Source organism: Falco biarmicus, chromosome 2, assembly GCF_023638135.1.
Source record: "Falco biarmicus isolate bFalBia1 chromosome 2, bFalBia1.pri, whole genome shotgun sequence".
Classification (NCBI taxonomy): Eukaryota; Metazoa; Chordata; class Aves; order Falconiformes; family Falconidae; genus Falco; species Falco biarmicus.
The window spans coordinates 23,202,212-23,227,143 of record NC_079289.1 but is presented as its reverse complement, the minus strand read 5'-3'; the positions used below and the strand labels follow the sequence as shown (position 1 = coordinate 23,227,143).

At 52.1% G+C, this 24,932-nt stretch overlaps 1 protein-coding gene across 1 annotated transcript; it reads left to right on the top strand.

The window, feature by feature from the left end:
• Positions 1 to 856: 856 nt before the first annotated feature.
• CDX2 (caudal type homeobox 2) lies at positions 857 to 24,558 on the top strand. The gene is made up of 5 exons (XM_056327743.1): positions 857 to 1,567; positions 3,790 to 3,935; positions 4,092 to 4,253; positions 23,808 to 23,914; positions 24,366 to 24,558. The coding sequence occupies exons 1-5, from the start codon at positions 1,075 to 1,077 to the stop codon at positions 24,556 to 24,558; spliced, it is 1,101 nt and encodes a 366-aa protein (XP_056183718.1). The 5' UTR covers positions 857 to 1,074.
• The last annotated feature ends 374 nt before the right edge of the window (positions 24,559 to 24,932 follow it).

Below are 24,932 nucleotides of genomic sequence, written 5' to 3'. Positions count from 1 at the left end.
CCGTGGGCTCGGCCGCGCTGCAGGGAGGGAATCGTCCCCGGGGTACCAGGCTCCGGGAGGACGTGGATGGTTCCCCCGTGGTGGTGGTGGGGAACCATCCCCTGGCTGGGTGCCCAGGCCCCTGCGGGCGGCGAGATGCTGCGGCCTCGCTCCAGCGGTGGGTACGAGAGGGCAGCGGGTGCTTTAGGCGAAGGCACCCCCCAGTCCTCGTCCCTTCCCGGCATCGGGGCCCAGGCTGGGACGGGGAGGGTGGGCAGCGCCTGACCTCGAAGCTCTGTAGGCACAAGCTGGGGGGAAGGAGGCAGCGCCCTCGGGGGGTGGTGGGGTGGGGTGGAATTTCTCCTCTTACCTCTCCTTCATCGCCCGTGACCGAGTGGGAGCGGGAGCGGGTGGGAAGTGCGTTAGAAAAAGCAGTAGGCCGTTGCGGTGGGGTTTGTTTCTTAGAACAACCACGACAAAATGGGTTTGTGGATTTTTAATCAAAACTCCCTCCTCCTCCGCCCCTTCCTCCCCCCCCCCCCCCCCCCCCCCCCCAGCCCCAAGCACGGAGAAGAGCTGGTTAAAGTGCTGCCTACAGATCGGCCGCGATACACGGCTCCCATATTCCCACCCTCGCCCTTAGATCTCCCTCTCTGTCTTTTGCAAGTCTCTTGATTTCATCCTTTGAACCTGTGATTGGAGGTTAAAGTGCACCAGGTTGCAATGGAAGGAGGAAGCTCTTAAACAATAAAGGCTTGAATATTTAGCTGTGATCAGGTCGCTGCCCTCTCCTTATCTTTTTAAATGCAAATCGTCTTTTAGGGGTAGTAGCTATATACCCAGCGCCTCTCCACGTCACCTGCCTTTGGTGTGTCTGGGCCATTACTAATAGAGCCTTGTAAACAATCGTTAATCATGTAAGTGCTGCCGGCCATTGGATTCGGACCGGGAGCCGGGAGCGCGGAGCGCAGCGCGGGGCCGCGGCCCCTCCGCCTGCCCCCTCCCCGCCCCGGGCAGCCCGGCCCCAGGCAGCAGGCGCGCCGCTGCGAGAGCCCCGAGCAGCATGCGGAGAGCCGCCGCCGGGGCCCCTCCAGCATGTACGTGAGCTACCTCCTGGAGAAGGACGGGCCCATGTACCCCGGCCCGGTGCGACACTCGGGGGGGCTCAACCTGGCGGCGCAGAACTTCGTGGGCGCCCCGCAGTACGCGGACTACGGCGGCTACCATGTGAACCTCGACAGCGCCCAGTCCCCCGGCCCGGCCTGGCCCGCGCCCTACGCCGCCCCGCTCCGCGACGACTGGGGCGCCTACGGACAAGGGGCGCCGCCGGCCGCCGGCGCCGTCCACGGCCTCAACGGCGGTTCCCCCGCCGCCGCCATGGCCTACAGCCCCGCCGACTACCACCACCACCACCCGCACGCCCACCACCACGCCGGCCCCGCGCCCCACTGCTCCGCCGGGGTCATGCAGCCCGTCAACGCCGCCAGCGCCGCCGCCGCCGCCCCCGAGCCGCTCTCCCCCGGCGGGCAGCGCCGCGGCCTCTGCGAGTGGATGAGGAAGCCGGCGCAGCCCCCGCTCAGCAGCCAGGGTAAGCGCGGGCCGGGGGCGGGCGAGGGGCTGCCCCGCCGACCGCTCCGCCGGGGCGCCGCCGGCTCCCCGTGCGTCGGGCAGCGCGGCGGCCGGGCGGGCACCGGCCCCAAACAAACCCGATCGAGGGACGGGCCTCGGCACCGCGGGGGCTGCCGGGCTTAGCCCTGGGTACGGCCCCGGGCAGCGCCGGGCGCCGCTCTCCGCCGGGGAGCAGCCGCTGCCGGCCGCGGCGGGCCGGTGCCCGGGGCGCGCTTCGGCGGGGCAGGGCGGCACGGCCCGCATGCCGAGAGCTCGCCCTTCCTGCCGCTGCTCCGCGCCTCCGCTTATAGCCACTCAGAAGATTTTTATAACCAATTATAGCCATATAAATCATCGGCCGGTGTCGCCCCGCATTTGTTTCTGAGTCACTGAGCGCCTACTCTTGATTAAGGTCTCCCTGCGGCCAGGCCTCCCGAGCGGCTGCCCGCCGACCCCCGCGGGCCGTGCCCTCCGGGCCGTGCCGGTGGGGCCGGGAGGTGCGAGGGCGTTCCCCCCCCCCCCCCCCCCCGGTGCCCCGGCGGCGGGAGGCCGGCACCTGGACGGGCCGGGCCGTGGCCGGCGCCGCGCTCCCTTGTGATGTTAATACACTCGCAGCCCCTCTCTTTTATTTCCCCCCTGCATCTGCCAGGGGAGATGCGTGTCCCCCCACTTCGGAATACGCCTTCCACGGCTGTTGCCGCCGATTTTTTCTTTTTTCTTTTTTTTTTTTTTTTAGAATTATATATAGTGGGGCAAAAAAACAGGGTGGCGACTTCCGCAGTAAATAACGACTTCTGGTGTTCCTCTCTCATCCCCTGCCCCGCGCCACGGCCGGCAGGGCCGGCGGGGCTCCCCGGCGGCGCGGGGTGGGGGTCCCGGCCTCACCCGCGGCCGCCGCGCCTCGGGGGAAGCCCCGGTGCCAGCAGCCCCGGTGCCCCGGTGCGGGCCGCTGGCACCGGCTACGCCCCGGGTGGCGGTGGCGGTGGAGCTCTCCCAGGCCCGTCGCGCTTCCCACAGCAGCCCGTGGTGTTCCCACAGTTTGGGCTTGTGCGGTGGTGGCCGGTCCCTTGTCTCCATTCAAATTCTGCCTTTGGAGCCAGTGTTTATGTTAATGTGCAGGGCTGGGGGGATGAAAGCGCCTGCCGCCATTTGTTCAGTAGTGGTAATTCAAACAGAATGTGGCTGTCATTAAGGCTTTGAGAAGGGTTTTTCTTTGATAAGATCGCCTTGTCCTGCATTGTTTGGGATTGTGTTCCCTATTCACTAGCTCTGGGGAGTTTTCTCTGATCAGGCTTGTATCTTTACAGGGTGCTTTTGTTGTGGTTTGCGAGAGTTTACCTGAACAAAGTCAGCCTGCTAGCCATTAAGCACCTTGAGGGCAGAGGCTCCCCGCCTTGGCTCCCTGGGGAACGGGAGGGCCGGGGACACAACCAGTTAAACAAGAAACCCTCGGGAGAAAGGAGGTCACCGGCTGCGGCGATGCACGCCCGTCCACCGCTCGCTGCCGTTCGCCTTCGGGTTTCGTTGGCATTGTTTTTTCGGTGGTTTTTGTTTGTTTGTTTGTTTGTTGGTTGTTTTTTTGGGGATGTGTGGGTTTTTTTAGCGCTAAAGTTGCACATCGCACTTCCAGGGTATCTGAGAAATCGCTTTAGTCGCTGCCCCGATGCCGGGTCAGAAGCGGGGGCAGCTGGAGCGGGCGCCCCGACGGGCCCCCGACGGCCGCTGCCGGTTCTCGCCCTTAGATCAGTGTTTCTCGTTTAGAAACACAGCCGCCGTGCCCCGAACGGGGCTTTTCTTTCTTCTCCTTTCCCCTCTTCTTTGTAAAAAGTTTGTTCTCGTTAAGGAAGGTAAAACAATTTGTTCTCGTTAAGGAAGGTAAAACAAACCCAAAGCCAACAGCAAGTGCACAACAAAGGTGTCCCAAGCGCAACGTGGGGGTGGCGGGGCAGGGGGTGGCAGCCCGCCCCTGGCTCGCCCTTACAGCCGGCACGCCTGGGATTTCTGCCCCATGTCCCCGGGGAACTGTGGAACTGCTTCTCTCCCCTCTGTCTGCTGGGCTCAGTAGAGCCCCGAGCAGGGAGCGGCGAGGAGGAAGCCGGGGAGGTCCGATCCTGCTCGCCCCGCAGCCGCCGGGAGGAGTGCTGCGCTCCACCCCAGGCCCTTCGGCTTCACCTTTCCCAATCCCGGTTTTCTTCTCCGCAGTTAAAACCAGGACGAAAGACAAGTACCGCGTCGTGTACACCGACCACCAGCGGCTGGAGCTGGAGAAGGAGTTTCACTACAGCCGCTACATCACCATCAGGAGGAAAGCGGAGCTGGCCTCCAGCCTGGGGCTGTCGGAGAGACAGGTCTGTCCCACCAGTGGTGGTCCCCACGCCACTCACGCGGGGCCGGGATGCGCAGGGGGCCGGGATGCGCGGGAGCCGGGATGCGCGGGCCCCCTGGGAAGGGAGGGCGTCCCCGAGGAAACGGCCTCCTCACTCCCCTTCGCTCCCCCCCTGCAGGTGAAAATCTGGTTCCAGAACAGGCGGGCGAAGGAGAGGAAGATCAACAAGAAGAAGCTGCAGCAGGCGCAGCCCTGCGGCGCGGAGCCCCTCAGCCCCGGCGCCCCGCTGCAGGGTCCCACTGCGGGGGCGGCCGCCGCCGGGCTGGCGCGCCCGCCCGCAGTGACAGCGGCCGGGGACCGCGGCGCAGGGACTGCTGGAGGGGGCGGCGCGGCGGGCCGGGCCGGGCGGGGGGGCACGGTGGGAGCGGTCCCCCCCCGCCTATGCACTACACCGCCCGCGGGGCCGGCCGTGTGTACAGATGTACAGTGTAAGTGTCTCGTCGTCCAGGGGAAGCGTGGCCATCGCTTTATTAATATTATTATTATTATGTTTGGGTGTGGTTTTTTTACCCTGGATTTTGTTAGATAAAAGGGGGGCACTGCCTCCAGTCAACCCCCGGTGAATCTCAGGGATCGGTCCGAAAGACCCTAGAATATTGTTGGGCTAACAACGAATTTTAACAAGAAAAAATAATTAAAGGACATTTTTTTATTTTATTTTATATTTTATTTTATTTTCTTCTTGTAACCAGGAATATGCAAAATGTTCATCCTGCCCTAAGGGCCAGAGCAGACAAGATAAGGCACTGTTTAAACGTTCAGAAGTGAATTGCTTAATGTTAGACACTTGTAAAAGAGCCCATAAATCTGGTGCTGACAGTCATCCAGCCAGATTATTAGTTGCAGTACAGAAAAAATTAGAAGAATGAAGTCTCCTCTGAAAAAGGTGTCCTGTCATGCTGGAGTGCGGGAGCCTTGCTTGTGTGTGCAGTGTCCCATCTGTTAAATTATGTGCTGTTTCTCACCCCCTTACAGTTTTTACCTTGTTTCAAGGTTGTTTCCAGTTAGTTTTCCAAGGTCTCCTTGTTTGATCAGCTTTACGTAGGCTTCACCCACCAGGAGCAGAATCCTTGGAAGAGCCCTGTGCTGTACCAGAGCCCATCTTGCACAGGTTGTGACTCATTTCCACATGCTGACTAGGTGGTGGGGACCAGGAAGAGATGCTAAAGGACTCACCTAGTCAGAGATGAAAACAAGGGAAGTCCAGCTGATTTGGCCAAATCACCTGTCTGTTCGCCATTTGCCATGTGTACTTCTACTTATGGCTGGAAAGAAACCCCACGGGGAAGCGAGGCCGTGCCACCAGCGCCCTGGGGTGTGCATGGGGCCAGCTCATGTGGGCCTGGGCCTCGCCAGGGATGGGAGCACTGTCCAGCCCCAAAGACATTATCTGGGTTTCTGACTTTCCTAGCATTTGGCCCCATGGTGTTCTGGTTTTCTGGTCAAATTTATTTAGGATATTCCATTTGCTTGCTTTTACTTTTGGTTTTGCTTGCTGACTCTTTTCTCATGTTTTTGCTGAAAGCCAAACCCAAATATCAGCAGGATCTGCAGGATTGTGTGGGGAGAATCGGTTTGCCAGGGCCTGCCTCCACAGACAAGGTAGCTCTCTCTGCCTGGAAGAGCTTGGTGAGCACCAGAAATGGTGAGCACAGCCCCAAAGCCTCCATGCGCCATTTTGGCCACATGTAGCTCCATGGCTTGCTGGGCCAGGGGCTGGCTGCTGGCTGACAGGCTGACAGCAGATGTGTGGCTGTGCAAACCTGATCCAGGGCTCCTGAGCCTGCGGGAAGACCATGGCTACAGGCAGCACCTCCAGTGCAGGGAACCTGCTTAATTTTCTGTCTGGTGCAGTTGCTGAAGTGGGTCTGGCCAGGAGGCATGGGTGCAGCTCCCAAGCAGTTACGCTCATTGCACGTGGGCTTGACGCACACCATGTCCTGCTGGGTCCCATGTCCATGGTTCACGCTGGACCAGAGGGAGGCAGGAGTCAGATCCATCCTTCTTTGCTAGGTCCTTGGATCTTTCTGGAGAAGCTGCTTCCCTGGGGACACCTAAAGCTAAGCAGCACCGAACTGAGGGGCTTGGCTCTGCAGCACCAGCTGTAAACCAGAGGAGAGCAGCTGCAGCAGGGGCGGCCAAGTTAAAAGGGTTTTTGTAGGCACCACAACCCACTCTTCCCTCTGTGCTCTCCCCAGAAGGGCATGAGGGCTCTCGAGGGAACAGTGGCCATGCCAGCAGCCAAGATGTGGGCAGCCCCGGGTGGTGCCATCACTTCGAGGATGCCCTGTGGTGCCCGGGGCCACCCCCGCAGCATTGATCCCCGGCCCACCCCACAGCTGCCTGAGCTGCTACGCGTTGCTGCGATACGCCTGTCAATAAACCCTGTTTGGATTGTGGAGCAGAGCGCAAGGTTTGTTTGTTTAGTGGTTAGAGGTTCAAAAGTCGGCATTGTCCCACTGCAAACGAGCCCAACTTTTTTCTCCCTAAGGAAAAGCTGGCTGCAGTGAGAGGGAGGGAGAGATATCAGTGGGCCCTTTTATTTGCTTCCAGGAATAATTAATGGCAGTGCGAAAAAAGATGACCACGGAGTTATGAAAGACCATCAATAAGTAAATTAATCACAGAGGATCTGGGGGGTATAAGAGGTGCTGCTTGGCGTGGTTTTGCTGGCATTTCTCCATGCCATGGGGCAGGGTTGGCACAGGACTCTCAGAGCCCGGGACTCCTCACCACAATGGTGGCACACAGACACCCCTGGCAGTGGCCCAGGCATGGCAACTTTGGGGACAGTTCCTGTAACCCCTCGAAAGTGTGCTCCTCGTTGGTTTTAACACTGAAAATAGCAAAATTTCTCTTTCTTGCCTGTAGGACTTTTGAGAAAGAGAGTTGCCCACAGTGAAGTGAACTGTTTGATGTCCACAAAAGTTTCCTGTCTCCAAAAAGTTCATTAGAGACATGTAAACAAACCCCACACATTTTAAACACCCCGATTCCAGGTCTCTTCCCCTCTTTGCTAGTGAATGTTCATTTTCTGAGCTCTCCTCAGATTCTTGACGATGGCAATGCAGAGCTTAAATTTCTTCGTGTAAAAAGGAAACAATCAAGCAAACTATATCCACACCCAGTTTTAAACATTTCCCCCCTCCCATCCCCAAACAAATAAACCACCAACCTTCCAGCTTGCTTTATATTCCTCATGCACCATGGAGAAGTGTAAAAAGGCACAAACTGGGTATCTTGTTTATTCAGGGAGATATTTGCAGGCATCTGGATCAGTCCAGTGGCTGGACCACAACAACGAACCAAAAGCACCATTTGGGAGAGGTGAGCTGGTTGTGGTGACCCCTGCACAACCTACAGGTGTTTTTATCCCTCCCAGAGCTCCCCACAGCAGCGAGCCAAGCCAGTCTGGTAGGGTACAATGGGTCAGAGCCACTGCACCTTGCTTGCCTGGCAGGGGCTGCAGTGGGTGTCCTTGGAGACCCTCTGTCCAGGCTGGGTAAAATCCAGGAAATCAGGTTTGGCCCCAAAATAGCAGGGTGGCAGTTCCCTGCACTCCTTCTCTTGATAGATTTTCCTGCTCCTGTCACTATGCAACAACAAGCACTTAGGAACCCTTCTTTTGGCTTAGGTCTTAGCTAAAGAGAAAAGTTTCTCAAGAAAGCTCTCTGAGTTTTGGACACGAAGTGACCCTATGTGTCACAGCCCAACGTGGGTAAACAGTAAGGTCCTTAGACAGAGGGTGTGGATAACATGTAAAGCAAATGTCTGCTTTCTCTGATCTTGAGTATCTTCTAGGGGCACATTATAGATCCTCAGCCTGATAGCTGAGCACTCTGGATCTGCAATATGAAGACAGTAAGTTTTTTAAAAAGTAAAAAAACCCCTCAAAACTTATATCAGCAGTAAGTAACAACTTCAGACGCCACCCTCTCCCCCTGCTTTTTGCCTACATGAGTGGCTTCTGTGAGGCAGGTCATTTCCATCTGTGGGTGAAGCAGTGGCTGGAAGCACGCATCCCAGGCGACTGAGAGAGGGCAGAGCCCATCCTTCAGGAACTGAGCCAGGGGTTCCTATGGGTGACTTAAATCCTGGCTCCAGAGGGCTGTGTGAGGCTGTGGGTTTCTCTTTGCCTCTCCATCAGTGACTGGAGTGGAAGAGGAAATCACAGAGTTTACAATTCTGTTGGCACAGCTCTGCTGGATTAAATGCTTCGTAGCCAAAATTCATGACCAAATACTTTCCTTCAGTCCCACCTGGGTAATGGAGCTATGTGCTGAAATGTAGAGCAGTTACAGCTGAAAGCAAAAGTTGAGTTGATGCCAGGGAAGCAGTGCTGGAGGCCTTCCAGGAGCAAACAGCTTGTAAACGGTGAGGAAAGTCAGCAGAACACAAGTCTTCTGAAGGCACGTCCAGCTGCACAGGTAGCTCAGTGAGAAAACAAGGCCACCTTGGCATGAGAGGTCATGGGATGGGTGGTCTGGTGCAGTAGAGGACAAGTGCCAGGGAGATGGATGCTAGGAAGCTCCCTAGCAAAACAGCTCTGGTTACTGGGGGAAAGCCATAGCAGAGAAGTGTCAGGAACCTCTGGGGACAGATGGGGCCAAACTCTCCTGGAAGCCTCAGCAGCCCTCTGGGCTTTGCCCTAGCTGAGCTCCTTGGTGGAGCAGGACATTGTCCCTCTCCTTGCTGACGAGGAGGGGCTGCTTCCTTCTCACCTGCATGTTCAGCCACACTGTGGCTCAGGTGAACACAGGCAGTTTCTTCTAGTTAATGTATCATCTTCTGCAATGTCTGCAATTCCATTCTTAGTTTTTGGCACTTTCAGAAGTCAAACTTACCTTCTTTGAGAGACAGGGACAGACACTCGCTTGCAAAGGGGCAGGAAAAATTTGAGCTATTCACTAAAACAAATAGTTTGTTGCCAGGAAACTGGAGTCAGAGACTGGGGAATCCCTTTCTAGCCCTGTATTTCTGAAGTGAAGTACCATCTATTTTGGGACAACACCCACTGGATCCCCTTCAGATGTTTTTGAAGTATGGGAAATACGGGAAAAGAGAGGATGAAAACTCAAGGATGATTCTCATTTCATGTTCTCGGGGATGTCTAGATAGAGATCTGTGGCATTCAGCAGGCCGCAGTCCAATTAACCATTGGCAGGTAACAGGAATAATTTTCCTCTTGTTTCTAATTTTCTCTGATTATAATAAAATTTAGCCTAACGCAAAATCTAATGTAACCTATCTATCTATAATAGATAAACTATCTAATGTAATATCTGACATATTGGTCAAGGTAGAGGTTTTGATTCAAGTCCTCAAATCATTAAAAGTGCATCATTCCCTTTCTTAAAGGTCTTGCGTATTTCATAGAATCACAGAATAGTTTGGATCGGAAGGGACCTTCAAAGATCATCTAGTTCAACCCCCTTGCAATGAGCAGGTCCATCTTCCACAAGACCAGGATGCTCAGCACCATCCAACCTGGCCTTGAATATTCCCAGGGATGTGGCATCTACCACCTCTCAGGGCAACCTGTTCCAATGTTTCACCACCCTCACTGTAAAAAAATTTCTTCCTTATATCTAATCTAAATCTACCCTCCTTTAATTTAAACTTCTAACTGCTCATTTCCAACCTGCTGATCCCTAGCACTTGAGCTGGACTGAAAGCATCTAGACAGATGTCACATGTAATGTCTGGATTCACTATCTGCCTCCTGACACTCCGGTACCCAGCTGTAACAGGCAGGGTTGGAAACAAAGCCCTTGTGTACTGCTCTTGCAAAAGAAAAGAACAAGCCAAAAAGAGCACATGGACCTTTCCTGTTCTCAGCATTCTTCTTCTCTTAGTCAGCCAGCTATTTTTTGGCAGCTGTCGCAAGCTCATGTAGTTTTGCTTTTGAGTCAGATCCTGTTCCCCTGATACGCCCTGCTGCTTTCCACAGAGTCACAGCCCATCCTCCAGATAGCTTGCATAAAGCTGAAGACCTTTGTGACAGAAAAGCTGCCTTATCTGCAGCATTCTTTGGAAAGGGATGCTCCTCACTGCAGAATGTCCCTTCCTCTACAGGTAAATAAGACGAGCTTTCAGCCCTGGAAACCGAGATTGCTTGTGGTCTAATTTTTCCATGCCATGGTCTGGCCATGCAGACAGCAAAATCTCTCAGGGCTACAAGACTTGCTTAGTCCCTTGCCTCCCCGAGTACAGAAAGGCCAGTTAGGGCTTCCAGCAAGGGCTTGCTTGTAAGCAAGGCCTTGTAGAACACCAACCTTCTTGATCAGGTGGGTCTCAGGATTTTTAAGATCACAATTCTGCATTTAGGCATCTTGAGTGGAAGACAGGCAAGACATGGACACCAGAGGCTACCTGAGCCTCCAAAGGCATTTAAGCTCCTACATCAAGCAGTAGTGAAGAGGCACTAGCATCCAAAATGCTTCTTCCTTTTTCCACAGTTTAAAAATAAGCCAATACCTCTCATGGAGATTGTCAGGAGCGATATAAAGAGCTGTGTAATGTAGAGGAACGAAGCTGGGTTAATTAGCATTGATAATATACAACTGTGGGCTGGCTTCAGGGGCGGTGGGTTGGCTGATGTAGATAAGGTGCAGCTGTGGCTGGTTCTGTTGAGGGGTTGGGCAGCCAAGGAAGGGAGAGGAGCTGAGGAAGGGAGAGGAGCTGAGGAAGGGAGAGGAGCTGAGGAAGGGAGAGGAGCTGAGGAAGGGAGAGGAGGAAGCAGAGAGAGAACACATGCCCTGGAAGAGGAGAGACTAGGAGAAGGCAGCAGAGGGGCTGGCATGAAGAGTATGTTGGTATGAGATGGTAAAAGACCTTGTTGCAGCTGGCTAGTTTGGAGAGTGCTGTGACAGTGTAACAGTTAACTATTGCAGTAATTTTAAAGATAACCCAAGCTTTCAACTACATTTTAGGGAAGTTCCAGTCCTCATCTAATCTAGGGATTTTTTTGTTGTTGTCATTTTTATTTGTAGAATTTAAGAACATGAGATGGGATTTACATTAGCTCTCAGTGAGAATCACTTCCTATCAGCAATACCAAATAATTGTTATTCTAGTTTAAAGTAAAAATGTGCTTCTTTTTGAATCATAAATTCCAATAATAGGAAGCAATCAAACTACTCATTTTTCATATATAGTAAGTGCAGTATATTGTTTCTCTGGTGATAATGGTCATTTTTTAGATCATCTTTGATCTTCATCAAGATGCTTATGTGCATCTGTAGATGTAGAGGTAACCACAGTGAGCTGAAAAGGGGTCTCTAAAAACATCTTGCACAACTACTCCCAGGAATGTAGTGACTCAGAAGAAGAAACGACTTTCTCTTATCAGAGGTGTATTTCTTCCTCCAGGTCTTCAATCTAGAAATGTGATCCTTTTTCTGTTCCCAGTAACAACACCTTGCTCTTCCAAAGCCAGAGCAACCGTTTGGACCTCTCTTTCTCAGTCACTCCCTCTCCAAGCTCCCATTGTGGCTTCAAAGGTGTTTTCCATCCTCAGAGGCTTGGCCTCTGCCGACGGCTCCTGCCAGTAAAACATGCCCTATGTTATCTCTTTGCCTGTGGGCTCATGCACCTGAACGGGGGTGAAAAAAAAACAGCCTCAAAAACCAGCCTCGACATTGGTCCAATGAAAGCAGCTGCCTGAGCAGGGGCAGCCAGGGCTGACACAGCGAGGGCTCAGCAGCCCCAGCGAGGGCTCAGCAGCCCCAGCGAAGTCCATGGTGGTCCAGGGGCTGGGGGGATTCAGCCTCCTCCCATGCACATCCCTCCCCAGGTATCTTGCCACGGGCACCTGAAAACCCACCTCCTTCCCTCTTGGCCTAGGGAAGTGATCCTATCTCCTCCATGGGCCGGGAGCTGCCATCTCACCAGTATCCTGGTGCCAGCCCCTTACGCATGAGACAGCAAAATTCAAGTGTAGAATGAAAAACAAAAGGCAAGAGGGAATTTTCCTGTCTCAAATACCACAAGTGAGGCCACTTCTGCTGCAGGAAAGGGAAGAGCTGGGGCTGCAATGTCAAGTGTCCCTGGGGGCAGGGGGATGCCCAGCTCCCCTTCCCTCAGCTACTTGCTGCCTCCCTGCCGAGATGGAGCCCAGGCCCAGCTCATGCAGGCAGCAGCCCAGGCAGTAGTGCCACTTGCTCTGACCTGGCAGCTGCCTGTGCCCCATGAGGTCCCTCTGGTCAGTGGGAAGCCCTGACCAGTCTGTGATTTGCTCTGAAGTCCAGAGCAAAGGGAGACTCTGCTGAGAGGGACATAAGTCAATGCACCACAGCAGCCTGCAGATCCCACCAAAAAAAGAGAGTGACAGCCCAGCAGCCACTGCTGCTTTGCAGAGAGGTCCCTCACCGTGGGCCACAATGCCACTCCCTTCTGTGGCCACCCAGCCTGCTTAGCCCACGGCTCCCTTCCTGACAGCCCAGGGAAAAGCAAGGGCTGGTGTGAACTGTTAAGAGCACGTCAGCACAAACCGATGATTCATGCTGGAGGAATCAGCGATGTGGTTTTATCTGACTTTAAATGTTTCAAGCAACAGTCCTGATGGTTAATCTCGCTCAGTATATTTTTCTTTTGTGAGTATATCATTTTATGAAAGACATGAGACACTACTTTCTCCCAAGTCAGCACGTGCTCAGATCCCTACAGCAGTGCTCTTCCCATTCAAGTCAGTCCTGGTTTAGAGGCTCTCGGGCTGGCTCCCAGCTGCTCACTGCTCTGGCACTCTGCGGCATCAAAACTCGAGAGCAGAGTACTTGTCTCACAGAGTCGAGGTCAATGTTGTGGCATCTTTTCACTCTCATGGAAATTTTCTGAAGTCATCCAGAACCTGCTGAGATGACAGAAATCTTCCTTGCTGCCATCAAGATGCCCACTTGATAAGCCACAGAAGCAAAGGTCAGGGTGGATTCCTACATGTGTCCTAATAAGTTCAAAAGTGCCAGGAAATATTCCTGGGCACTGCAGCTTAACCAGCTGGGTTGGTAAATGCATAGTATATGATCCACAGCCAGCCCTTGGTTGCCCAAGGAACTCCTGGGCATGGTTTGAGAGTTAGTACAAGCAAGGGACTGTTCCTGGGACACAGTTTGGGTGCAACCAGCCTGTCCTAGAGGGTAACAGGTGAAGTTATCTGCATATGGGCCATTTGGTGACAGCTGGCCTCAGCGCTGAGGAGTTGTCTGGTGTATGCTCAACTTATGGGTGTAGATGGAATGTCAGAAGTCACATAAGGCAGTTCAGGAAATGCATTCCTTCTCATGCTTTTGAAAGAAGTGCTGGATACCTGGAGATGTGAACACACTTACTCATATGTTCCAGGAGATCTACTCCTTTGTGTTTACTTCCTCAGCAGGAAGGCAAAAGCAGCAGAACTGGGGTAGACGCTCCATCTGTGCTGAACTTATAGTACTGATTTCTGCTGTAATTGCCGAGAAGTTGCCCAGAACTGAGCCTGTGGAGTTGGTGGGTCTAAATTGGCAGGATGAGGACAGCTGCCATCACACGTCTGCCAACTCCAACCTGCTGGCACACTGACCAAGAGCAACGTGAGAAGCAAGGGCTTCCAGCAGAATTGCTACATGCTTCTTCATAGCCAAAACTGTTCTCGTTGCAGCTTCTCTGTGCTGTGGGGCTGGAATGGGCTTGGGCCACACTCCAGGAGCCTGTGCTTTTTGCATCAGGAAGGTCTGGGACCACAGCTGGCCACTTCCAATCTGCAGCAAAATCCAGCTGTGGTCCCTGCGCTGCTCAGCAAATACCTTCTGCTCGCTGCCTGCATTGCCCAGCCCTCTTCTGCTTTGCCATTTGCCTGCCTCCTTCACTTCTCCCCCTGCAGAGACACTACTGCTCTGCAGCTGCCCGGTGGGTGGGTTCTGGGCAGTAAGTCAGGGGGGTCTGAGTGACAGAAAGAGAGAGGAAGGAATGAAGGAAAGAGGAAAGAAAGAAGAAAGGAAAGGGAAGAAAGGGAAGGGAAGGAAGTAGAAAGGAAAGGAAGGAAGGAAGAAAGAAAGAAGGAAAGAAAGGAAAGGAAGGAAGGAGGGAAGAAAGGAAGAAAAGAAGGAAGGAGGAAAGAAAGAAGGAAAGAAAGGAAAGGAAGGAAGGAGGGAAGAAAGGAAGAAAAGAAGGAAGAAAGAAAGAAGGAAAGAAAGGAAAGGAAGGGAGGAGGGAAGAAAGGAAGAAAAGGAAGGAGGAAAGAAAGAAGGAAAGAAGGAAAGGAAGGGAGGAAAGGAAGAAAAGAAGGAAGAAAGGAAGAAAGGAAAAAAGAAATAAAGGAAGAAAGAAGGAAAGGAAGGAAGAGAGGAAGGAATAAGAAAGGAAAGAAAGGAAGGAAGGAGGGAAGAAGGAAAGAAAGGAAAGGAAGGTAGAAAGAAATAAAGAAGGAAAGAAAGGAAAGGAAGGAGGGAAGGAAGGAGGAAAGGAAGAAAGAAAGGAAGGAAGAAAGAAAGAAGGAAAGGAAGGAAGGTAGAAAGAAAGAAAGGAAAGAAGAAAGGAAGGTAGCAAGAGAGGGAAAGAAAGAAAAGGAGGAAAGGCAGGAAGTGAGGAAGGAAGAAAGAAATAAATCAATAAAGGAAGGAAAGCAGGAAGAAAGAGAGAAAGGAAGGAAGGAAGAAAGAAAGAAAGAAAAAGAGAAAGACAGGAAGGGAGAAAGGAAGAGAGGAAGAAAGGAAGAAGAAGGAAAGGGAGGGAGGGAGGGAGGGAGGGAGGAAGTAAAAGACAGCCAGGCCGCCCGGGACCGCTGGTTACCAGCGGGGCAGCGCGGGCCCGGCCGGGCCGCGGTGTGGCGGTGCGGCCGGCAGGTGGCAGTGTCGCCGCGGGAGGCGGCCGGCGGTGGCGGTGGCGGTGGCGGCCCGGGCGCGGCGAGGGTCTCGTTGCGCGGCGGTGCGGCCCCGCCCGCTCCGGGCTCGGGGCGCAGGCAGCGGTGCTCTCCGCAAGGGGATCTCACGGGCCCCGGTTGCGTTCTGCCAGCCCCAGCGTGCGCCGCTGGATCACTGTCATGGGCATCCCTCCTGCAGAAGGGAGCAGCAGGGATCAGAGCTGGCAGGAACACGGGACCTCCTCGGGGCCGCATCGTTGCCTTGATCGCGAGAGGAGTCGCCCCCGTTGGCACACCCACCCTCCCTTCCCCGGGCTTGTGCCACCAGGGATCAACAGGAGGAGTTTTGAAACTGCTCAGCATCCATTTCCCACCGAGCAGCACAGCAGCACCAAGTACAATTCCACTTGTCCCCCTTCCTCTGCAGTTTTGGGATTTTTTTTTGTTTATTTGGTTTTTTCCTTTTTCAAATACTTATTGCCGTTGCAGTACATCAGCTGTTGCTGTCATGTAAAACACAACCCCATGGAGCAGAACCTGCAGATGTCTGTGGCACCATCTGGAGAGCCCTGGTGGCACTAAAGAAAGCCATTATACGTCCTACATAAACCATGCTTGAATGGCTGAATAAATCCCTCCTCCTCCTCACTTTCCTATCCTCAGATCTCCTCACACGTTATAGCCCTGGTATACTCCTTCACAGCTGCCCTCCAAGAGTCTGATCCAAATCCCATTCAAATCACTCCCGTTGGCTGCAGTTAACTTTGGACCATGGCCTAGACCTCCTTTGCTGGATCTTGGCTTTACGCCTCTGCCATGCCCTCACTTGGAACAGTCTCTGCCTGCCTGAAGGCTCTCTTTCATCAAATTCCCCTTAGCCCCATTTCGTCCAGGACGCCTCTCTACACTGGGTAAATGATGGCTTCAGAGAGCATATTGGGATGCAGCAGGGACCGTGTAAGAGATGGCAGAAGATGTGGAGATTACGGGCCAAGGGAGGGTATCTGCTGAAGTGTCATCAGGGAAACAAAGGTGGCCAACAGCCAAGGTGTGTTGAGCCTCATAAGGAAACTTAAGCAAGGCAAGGAAGTTCTTCAGCAGGGCAAGGCAAGGGACTGACAGTGAGGAGAGGGCTGAACTAGTACATGCCCTAACTAAATAAATGTATTACCCCAGTTTCAAACAGGACAGTACTGGTGAGGGGAAGTGAAGGCGATGGCAAAGGGACTCCTCAAAAATAGAACTGGAGCACTTTCAAGGGCTCACTTCATCCAAGCCCCTTTTCCTTGGTTACACTGACTGTAGTCATGACATTGCTGACAGGGCTGCGCCTAATCTGCTTTTCAAACTGTCTAGTGGGGAGACTCTTACAGCCTCTCGAGGCAATTTCTTCTGACTCTTTTCACTGTTCCTCACTTGTCTCGCTGTAAAGAAGGGTCTCAAGGCATCTGGTCCATCCACATTTCTTCTTGTCATTGCAGCCCTCCCACAACAGGCACAGGACAGTTCTCCTTGCAGCCATGTCCTTGTTTCTAAAACTTACTGTATTTCCTCTCAGTCTGCTCTTATGGCCAAATTTAAATATAAACTCCTCAGAGAAATGCCTTTGGTTTTTTTCACAGCACTCTGCAATACAGGATAAGCCCTATGATTCTTTGTAAAGCCAAATATAAAAAGAAATGTCAGAAGTGCAGCATCATGGTTATATACACAAATGCTTGGAAAACAGGACTCGCAAGGATTGGGCAGTTCATTTTCTTCTCATACACATGGACTTGAGACCCACTCCTGCATGCTGAAGTTGCAACATTTCCCTCTTTCAGAATCCCCACACAGAGGCTGCACCAGTGGAGGAAACTCAAGGCTGCACAGCAAACATCCCTCTTCCCTGACCTCACTTTCCACAAGGAGCTCTGAAGGTACCTGAGGCTTCCAACACATCTTTTTTTACCTCTTATGGGTTTGTCCCTAAGCAGAAGTCTCCCTGGGCCAGAAACATGACTAACATCCAGCAGAGGAGTTAGGAGGGCTTAGAGGAATGGGAGTGCCCTCCAAGCACTTCACAGGCTGTCAGGTAAGCACTAGCACTTCAGACTAACGTGACATGCCACTGGATGCACAGACTGGGATGTGATGGCTTTCTGGCTCCTTCCCATCCATTGCTGCTCCCCAACTCTGCCCTTGCCTGACAGTTACTCCAGCTGCATCACTGCTTTCTGCCCATGCTTCATTCCGTGCAGCCCTGAAGGAGAGAGAGGGCTTGAAAGCAAATTGTGCCTCTTCTCCTCTGCCACCTTCCTGGCTCCCAGTCCCAGCTCCTTCCCTGTGCCATGGAGGGAAGTGCTGTCTCTCCAGTTGCTCTCCCTCTGGCTGGCTTTTAGCTCATGCTGCATCCTCCTCCATCTCCCAGTCCTGGCTCCATAACCAGGCACAGAGCCAGGCTAGCATCACACAAGCATGCAGAAGAAACCCCACATCTCCCTCGGTCTCACTTCCCCAGCTTGATGCTGTCATGGCCTGCAGGTGTCAGCTTGTCTCTTCCTTCGTCCTGACCTTAACTTGTAAAAGCTCTCCCCCGTCTGAGCCACCCTGTCCCTGCTCTTCCCCCCTCCCCCCGCCTCTCCCCGGTGTTTGCAGGTTTATAGCCAGTGAAGAATGAAGCCCTGACATATCTAGTGACCACATCGGGAGCAGAAGCGTGGACACTAAGATTTTCCAGCAAGCTATCACTGCTCCCAGCCCTCTGTCATCTAATTGCTGGGACTCCTCTGGGAGGGCAGGATTTTTCAAATCTTCCATGAGCAGCGCTGGTGTGTGGCTTACCTCACTTCTCAGGGCCAAGTTGAAAGGATGGGATAAAAGCAGGCATAGGAGCAAAAGGAACTTAGCTGGAACAGGACATAAATCTGCCACCCCAAATGGATTTTTATCTCCCACATCTCTGCGGTTCTCTTTACAATTTCCAGTGCCTGCATCTAAACCAATTGGGATGATTTTTCCCAGGAACTGTGGGGCAGGTCTATGAGATGTTTTGCCAAAAATAGCTTTATTTAGAGCCCTGGGCAAGCTGTGTGTACCTGATTTGTACAGGGACAAATTTCCAACCAGGCACAGTTGGAACAAACCCTGCATCTAACAGTGATAATCACTAGTGCAGAGAAACTGCAAGAAATGCAAATCTCTGCTGGAATCCTAACACTTTCCCTTAGTGTAAGGGCCAGGAGGAACATGGAGATGGGTAAGCAAACTCCATCACATCACGGGGAGGGGCGGGGGGGGGATTAGGCTTCCACAGGAAACGTGCAAGCTGCAATTAACAGCTAAGTAAAACACACAAAGTACCTGGTTTCTATATCATGACTTGTTTCCTAGAAGCAGAACGGCATTCCCAGCTAATAAGCTCATTGGCGTCATAATCCTGTAGTTGTTAAGGTCTTGGCACTACATCAGTTACCTTTTCTTCACCCTTCTCCATCAATGTCTCCCTCTGGCTTCTTCCCATAACAAACCAAATAGCTTCAGCCTTCACTTGCACCTCTTCTGACCCCTCCTGTTTTCAGTGCCACCTCATCCTTCTGCCTGTCCAGCCGTTGACAGTGTTGCCTCTCACCACTGTTCCTCTACTTGCCCTGTAGGCCCACCCTCTCCAGTTTCTGCTTTTTGAGCTCTTGGGAAACTGTTCTTGCCACGTCTTTAATAAGTCTCTGATAAGCCACAAGTTGCTTAGAAAATTCATCTTATCCTTTGGCTTCTTGGGATGCTGATTTAAAGAGAAGGGAAATATGCTGTCTTCTCCTTGCTCAGAGGACAAGAAACCATAAGCTATAACTGCAACAGAGACTGGTTGGATGTTAGGAAAATGCACTCATAGTAGGAATAAAGATGCACTGGAACAGAAGAAGATTGGGAAATCTGTGGTTTTGTGAATGTGTGGCCTTAGCGAAGAAGACAGAGCAACATGTCTGGAGTGATCCTGCTTTGGGCAGAAGGATAGAGTGGAAACCTCAGTGGTTCCAGTTTCAGTTCTCTTTTTGCTCCTTTGGGGATGCTTCTAGGAAATCCCTTTCATTCCCATGTAAGGATCATGTGGCTCTACATGTTATGGTCCTTTTCTCTGCCTTTATGCCCACTTAATCTCATGCACAGCTCAAAATGCTGTCTTGCACACCTGCCATCAGATGTACCTCTTCCTATCTGAAGTGAAACTGTCTCAATAAGGTCTGTGGGATGAATATGACCAAACCATCAATGATGTGGCAACAGAGGGTGAAGCTATGAGCAGGTTTCCAATCACAACTTCAGGAACCAGCTGTGACTGTCACAACTAGTTTTACCACATCCATTCCAGAGCAAAGGATTTGATGCCTTAAAAGTAAAGGGAGTTCCCCCTTTTCCCCTTCTCTGGTAATTTTCATTCTTGGGATAAAAATTCAGCTTACAGAGTGGACTAAAAAACCCAGGACTTGCTATTTTGCTGGCTTATCTTGAGCAATGTCACCTCACACAGTCTCACCCTTAGCCAAATACTGACTCACCAACAAAGGGTTAGCAGCAGAAAAGGAGAGAGGGCATACCAGATGACAGATCAGCTTTCACTGCTGGAAGCTTGGTAGGGAGTGAGAGACACATATTTTGAAGCAGGGGGAACCTGAAAAGTTGTGCTGAAGTGTAGTGAAAAGCCAGTAGCTTCACTACCGCTTGCTACAGAGAGGTACAAGCTCCTCTCCAGGAAGGGCTGAGTTCCAAACATGACTCTGGAGCCCTGCGATGCCGCACCCAGCTAAGGCTCCCAGCAGGTAACTGTTTGCTTTTCTCTGGAGAAGGATTTGGGCCAAGGGAAGTGGTGTTCAAACACAGGTCTCTGTGCAGTCCAGGAGCTGGTATGCCTCCCCTAGCTCCACTCTGGTCCTGAGACAGCTTGGTCTCCTGGCATGGTTTTGTGGGTGCCCTCTGTTCTCTCTGAAGGGAGCTCCCTTTCCTGGTTCTGGCTTCTTCTTATGCCGGTGAAGTCATTAAACACTGCCTGCCTCTGCTCAGTACTTTGAGGTCTGCAGGGAATGTCCAAAACAGGCACAGCTAAATATATAATGGCACACATGGCCTCTGCTCAAACAAAATACCAGCATGCTACGAGTCACTCATGGAGACAGCTCTTTTCCAGTCTCCACTATCAAGTCTAGCCCTGCAAGTGGAGACACAACCATCATACCCTTTGCTTTCCAAGCCTGCTAAAAGTGTTTTACTCTTTAATCTTAAGCATACTGTGCCAAGGCTTCTTTGAGCAGATGCTTTTCTCCCCCTGGTTCTGGGTCAAAGAACAGGGAGGACATAAAGCTGCCACTGGCACCAGCTCATCATAGCTAGATCAGCTCTGCCATGAAATGAAGCCTAGAAACCCTCTCTTTGCCAATGCTTTCCAAGTGGGATGCTCTACACCTGCTTGAGACGCTTCTGTTCTTAGCTGTTGGTCCAGCTCACCCTCATCTTTCAAGTTTCTTCCTTCCCAATTTTTGGGTCATCAGTGAAGAATATGGCTGTTTTCCAAGGCACCTGCCTCTTCTGTCCAGTGGATCCTGGTGTATGGAGCCAGGCATCAAGGCTCCTGTGGACATGGGGTTCCTCCTAAAGTTACCTCGGTCAGAGGCAGCACAACTGCAGCCTTTCCTCCTTCCAGCGGTGCTACAGCTGGAAGCAAACAGTTCCTGGAACAAGCCCTGATACAAGGCAGCAAGTGCACTAGGCCTAATAGTAGAGGAGCCATGTGTTTGGTTTACCTGCTCCATGAACGAAGCTGGCCAGGCCTGACTCATCACCAAGGTATGCTCGGGAAAGAGAAGGACTCAGCTCATTTTCTCTGTGTTTTATTTGTCCCCGTGTTGTGATCCCAGAAGCACTGGGGAACAGAGGAACTGCATATCAGGACAAGTGGTAGGAGGAGAAGTGACAGAGAAAGGCAGAGACTAGGAGAAGCCTTCCCTCCATGCACTTACTTCTTTGCTCCATCATTCTTTGTGCTCACAGCTAAAGTGCTGCTGGGGCACATCAGTGCTTGCAAGGTGCACAGAAAGGTACTGTAAAGGGTGCTGGAAGCCAGTGGGCAGCAGCAATGAGGATAAATGGTAAATGGAATTAAGTAGTAGATAAGTGAAAGTAGGTAGTATTCACTACTAAAATGGACACTGCAGATTTTCCACATTTCATTGTCCTCCCTAGGTGCTAAACCAGACACGTTCCTGACTGCTATAAAAATATCCTTGAAGATATGGTCATTCTTATCCTTGTCCGGGGTAGAAGAAAGCAGGAAGGGAACTGCCTTTCAAAGTCACAGATTATTGGAAGCCACGTGTGTGCGTGGGTTCCCTACACTTATAGGAAAACCTCTCATAAGAATAACCCTATAAATCATCAAGAGTGAAGGGATCCCAATGACATTTTTCTATTTCCAAAGTAAGACTCTAAACATAACGCTTAAGTCCCAGCCAACTCTGCCCCATGTGGAGGCTGGATTGTAAGGTGCATTGTCCAGCCTGACAGACCCTGCTTTGCTGGTCATTGCAGGGCTGTCATTCCATCCCTGGTTGCACTTCAAAGCACTGAAACCTTCCAGAGCAACGTTTCTTCTCTCAGCCTGCAACATCTCTCCTCGGCTGTGGTCATGGCAGCAGCAGCAACCACAGCGTGGGAGGTAGCAGGCTTCAGTGTCAGACTGGAAAGACTTTCACACTTTAGGTTAAATCACTGCTTTCGGAATTGATTTATGGGCATAATTTTTCATACCTGAAGGGATTTTCAGGCAAATATATGGGTTTTTAATGATGGAGGCAAGCACAGACTCCCAAGCCTACCTTTCATATGGTCAGCACTGCAGGGTTCTGGGACATAGTCTTGTACATGGGAGGTAAAGCAGGGTTAGCACAGGGTGTGCATGAGCTCCTGTTTCTCTGCCCCAGCCTCAGCCAAAGCGTGGTGGTAGCACAGCCCCAAGAGGGGCTGCTGGATGCAGCTTTTCTGACAGCAGCAAACCAACCATCATTTTGGAGCAGGATCTGGCCTGCGTGTGACAGCAGCTCCCAGCTCCTGGCCAGGGTTTGCTTAGCTGTGCACTGTTCACATTCGATGCTCAGCCCTGCTTGGAGAAAGAAGGCAGCGTTAAACATTCCCTGCCTCGTGGTCCTTCATGTAATAACAGTCAGTATCTCGGTGGTGCAGAAGCAGAGAAGGAAGCTTTTGCTGCAGTACCAGGGGATGTACCTGAGCAAAGCAGGAGCAGTAAAGGTGTTGCCTGTGCAAAGCTGCATCAAGACCTGCAGCCTCACTGTCTTTCCCTGGAGCTATAGGTAGAACCGATGTCTCCATAGTTTCTGGTGCTGTGGATGCCTGTGCCAGCTGCCCGAAGGGAGAGAAAAATCACCCTGAATCTTGCTCAGCTTTCCTTTAAAATAATTAACACTGAATTCATATGATTCTTGAGCACACACCTCTCCCATACATGTCTAAGTGACTTGAATATTGCCTGAGAAGGAAATAAAAAGATATATCATGCTTTTAATCTCTTGCCTAGTTTTAAAAGCCAGGATTTTTAGAATGTCTTGTGGAAACCCTAACCCTAGCCTAAGGTTAAAGGTGATTAAATATAAATTATGAACTATTTCATAAGTGACTGTATCTCCTAGGAAAAATTTACAACAAAAAAGTCTGGACAACTGTTCTTGGTGAAATGACATGGCACAAGAACTCTAGCAGCCTTATAAGTCTCCATGTCAGCCTTGCCTTTCCCCAGCACAGTGCAGGGCTGGCTGCTCTGCCAGGTGAAGGTTACCGTGAACCTTTACCTTTACAAGGTCCCAAAGCTGTCTTGATTCAGGTAATGCTAATTTTCCCATTTATGTGGTTGTAAAAAGGATGAAAAAGGAAAGAAAAAAAATGTAAAAGTGCTAAACCCATTAACTACGTCAATTCTTTGAAGAAAAATACTTCATTCATTAGAACTAAACCATGCAGGTCTGATTCTACGTCCACTCATAAAAATACCTTGGCACCGTGGTCAAACAATTCGTATCAGTTCTGCAACTTCTCCGTTTTCACAGCAGAGCATGGAAAAAATCGAAACCGAACATGTTATACTAGAGAAAGGACAGGCAAAATTTCAGCCACTGGATATGCTGTTTACCCAGGGCAATGCACTGTATGAATCTTAGCACAATATCTGCAGCTGGATCTATTTTTATAGTAGCTCCCATAGTGCAATTTCAGTGCCAGACCTTGTGAAAAGTACACAGAAATTGTTCCACTGCGTGTTACTAGTGACAGGTTGATGCTAATAAATATTGATGAGAAAAGCTGAGGTTTAAAAATGGGTTTATGACCCAAAAAAGTTTGAGAAATGTTACTTTAATTAATACGGTGCTTTGCTTCTTAAGCAGAACAGTTTTATTTGAATTTTGCTCGTATAATCATTGGTAAAGTTCTCACTCATTGACTGCGTTTTGATGAATAAGGATATACAGGTTTGGATGATAAATTTCTCAGGCAACTTGCAGGAATAAATGACCAGAAATGTCCATGTTTGCACACACATCTTAATGCCCCCAAAGGAAAGAAAAGCAATAGGCGAATTACGTCTTCGGCTCAAGTCTCCACCTTATTGTTTAAAGTCTCATGTAAAATGGAAAACCCCAAAGAGCTGTGGCAAGTTAACTTCGTTTCTTCCCCCTCGCTTTCAACCGAGGGACTGGGATCATTCTCTAGCCAGGGGGGCACAGACCCTCCTCCTTCTCTTCCCCCTCCCGTGGCTCTCCCGGACCAGCAGCGCGGCAGGGACTGTGGCGGTCCTCGAAGGATGCTGGAGGGGTTGCAGCTGCCGGGGGCAGGTCCGGAGCCTCCCCGTCGAGGGGGGGAGGACGATCCTCCTGTCCCACAGCAAACCCCATCGGCTCCTGCTTCCTTCCACCCGCTATTTTCTGTTTCTCGTTTGAGCGTGATTTTTTTTCCCCCACTCAGCTGAATTTCCGACCCTCTTCGAGGTGGCCGCCTGAACAGCTCGTTTCCCTTGTACAAAATACCCACTGTCGCCGTTGTCGCGACAAGGCAGATGTTTCTGGCGACAGGCGGGCAGCGGCTGCAGGGAAGGCGGGCTGGCTCCGGGACGGCGGGTGGCAGAGCCCTGGTTGCCCGGCTCCCCGCAGGGAAGCCCCCGGCCAGCCCCCTCGCCCCGCTCCAGCCCGGAGGAGCCAGGCTCTTTTGCACGCCGGGCTCGGGCCCAAAAATGTCACCTGGAAAAAGGCACCGCAGCGCCTCGGGGGCCGGCTGGCCCCCCACCTCTGCTGGGATGTAAAGCCAGGTCTGCAGAGAAAAAAAATGCAGAGAGCCGCACCGGGCCGGGAGCTTCTGCTGCAGGGAAATTGCTTCTCTCCGAGGAAGGGTCCGAGCTTGTAGAAGAGGTGGAAGGGAGGCAGGAGCTCGTCCCTAAAGAGAAATGTCGCTGGGACCAGACCTGCCTCCCAAAACACGTCCCGCTCTCGGCTCGCAGCCTAATCTGCCTCTGCGCTCTTCCCGGAGATCACCCGCGGATTTTCTGACGCATCTCCGGGCTTGCCCCCACCCGTCGGGCAGGCGAGCGCAGCCCTGCGCGCTGCGGAGCCCCCGCCGCGGAGCCCCGACGGCCGCGGAGCCGCGGTCCGCATCGCAGCGTCTGCCGCAGGCGCTGGCGGAGCCCGGCGGAGGGTCCGGCTACCTGTGCCGGTCACGGTGAGCCGGTTATCGGGGGACACAAATCCTGCCCGCAGGACACTCGGGCTCTTTTGTTTTGTTTTAGTTTGGGTTTTTTTCTTTTTTTTTTTTCCTTTTTTTCTTTTTTTTTCCTTTTTTTTTCTTTTTTTTTTTTCCCAAAGGCAAAAGAAAAGGAAATAAACCAGGTTCCAGTTTCCAAAGACGTGAGTAAGTAGTCCTGGGGCAGCCTTCGGTAGAGCCTACAGAAGGGCCTAGAAGGGACGGGGCCGGCGGGGTGTCAGCCTCGGGGCGGTCTGGGGCGCTGGGTTCCGCGTCCGCGCTTGTGTCGCGCTGGGCACGGTGGGACCCGCACCCCGGCGAGGCGGCCGTCAGCGGTAAGGCGGCGTGCACTCGCTT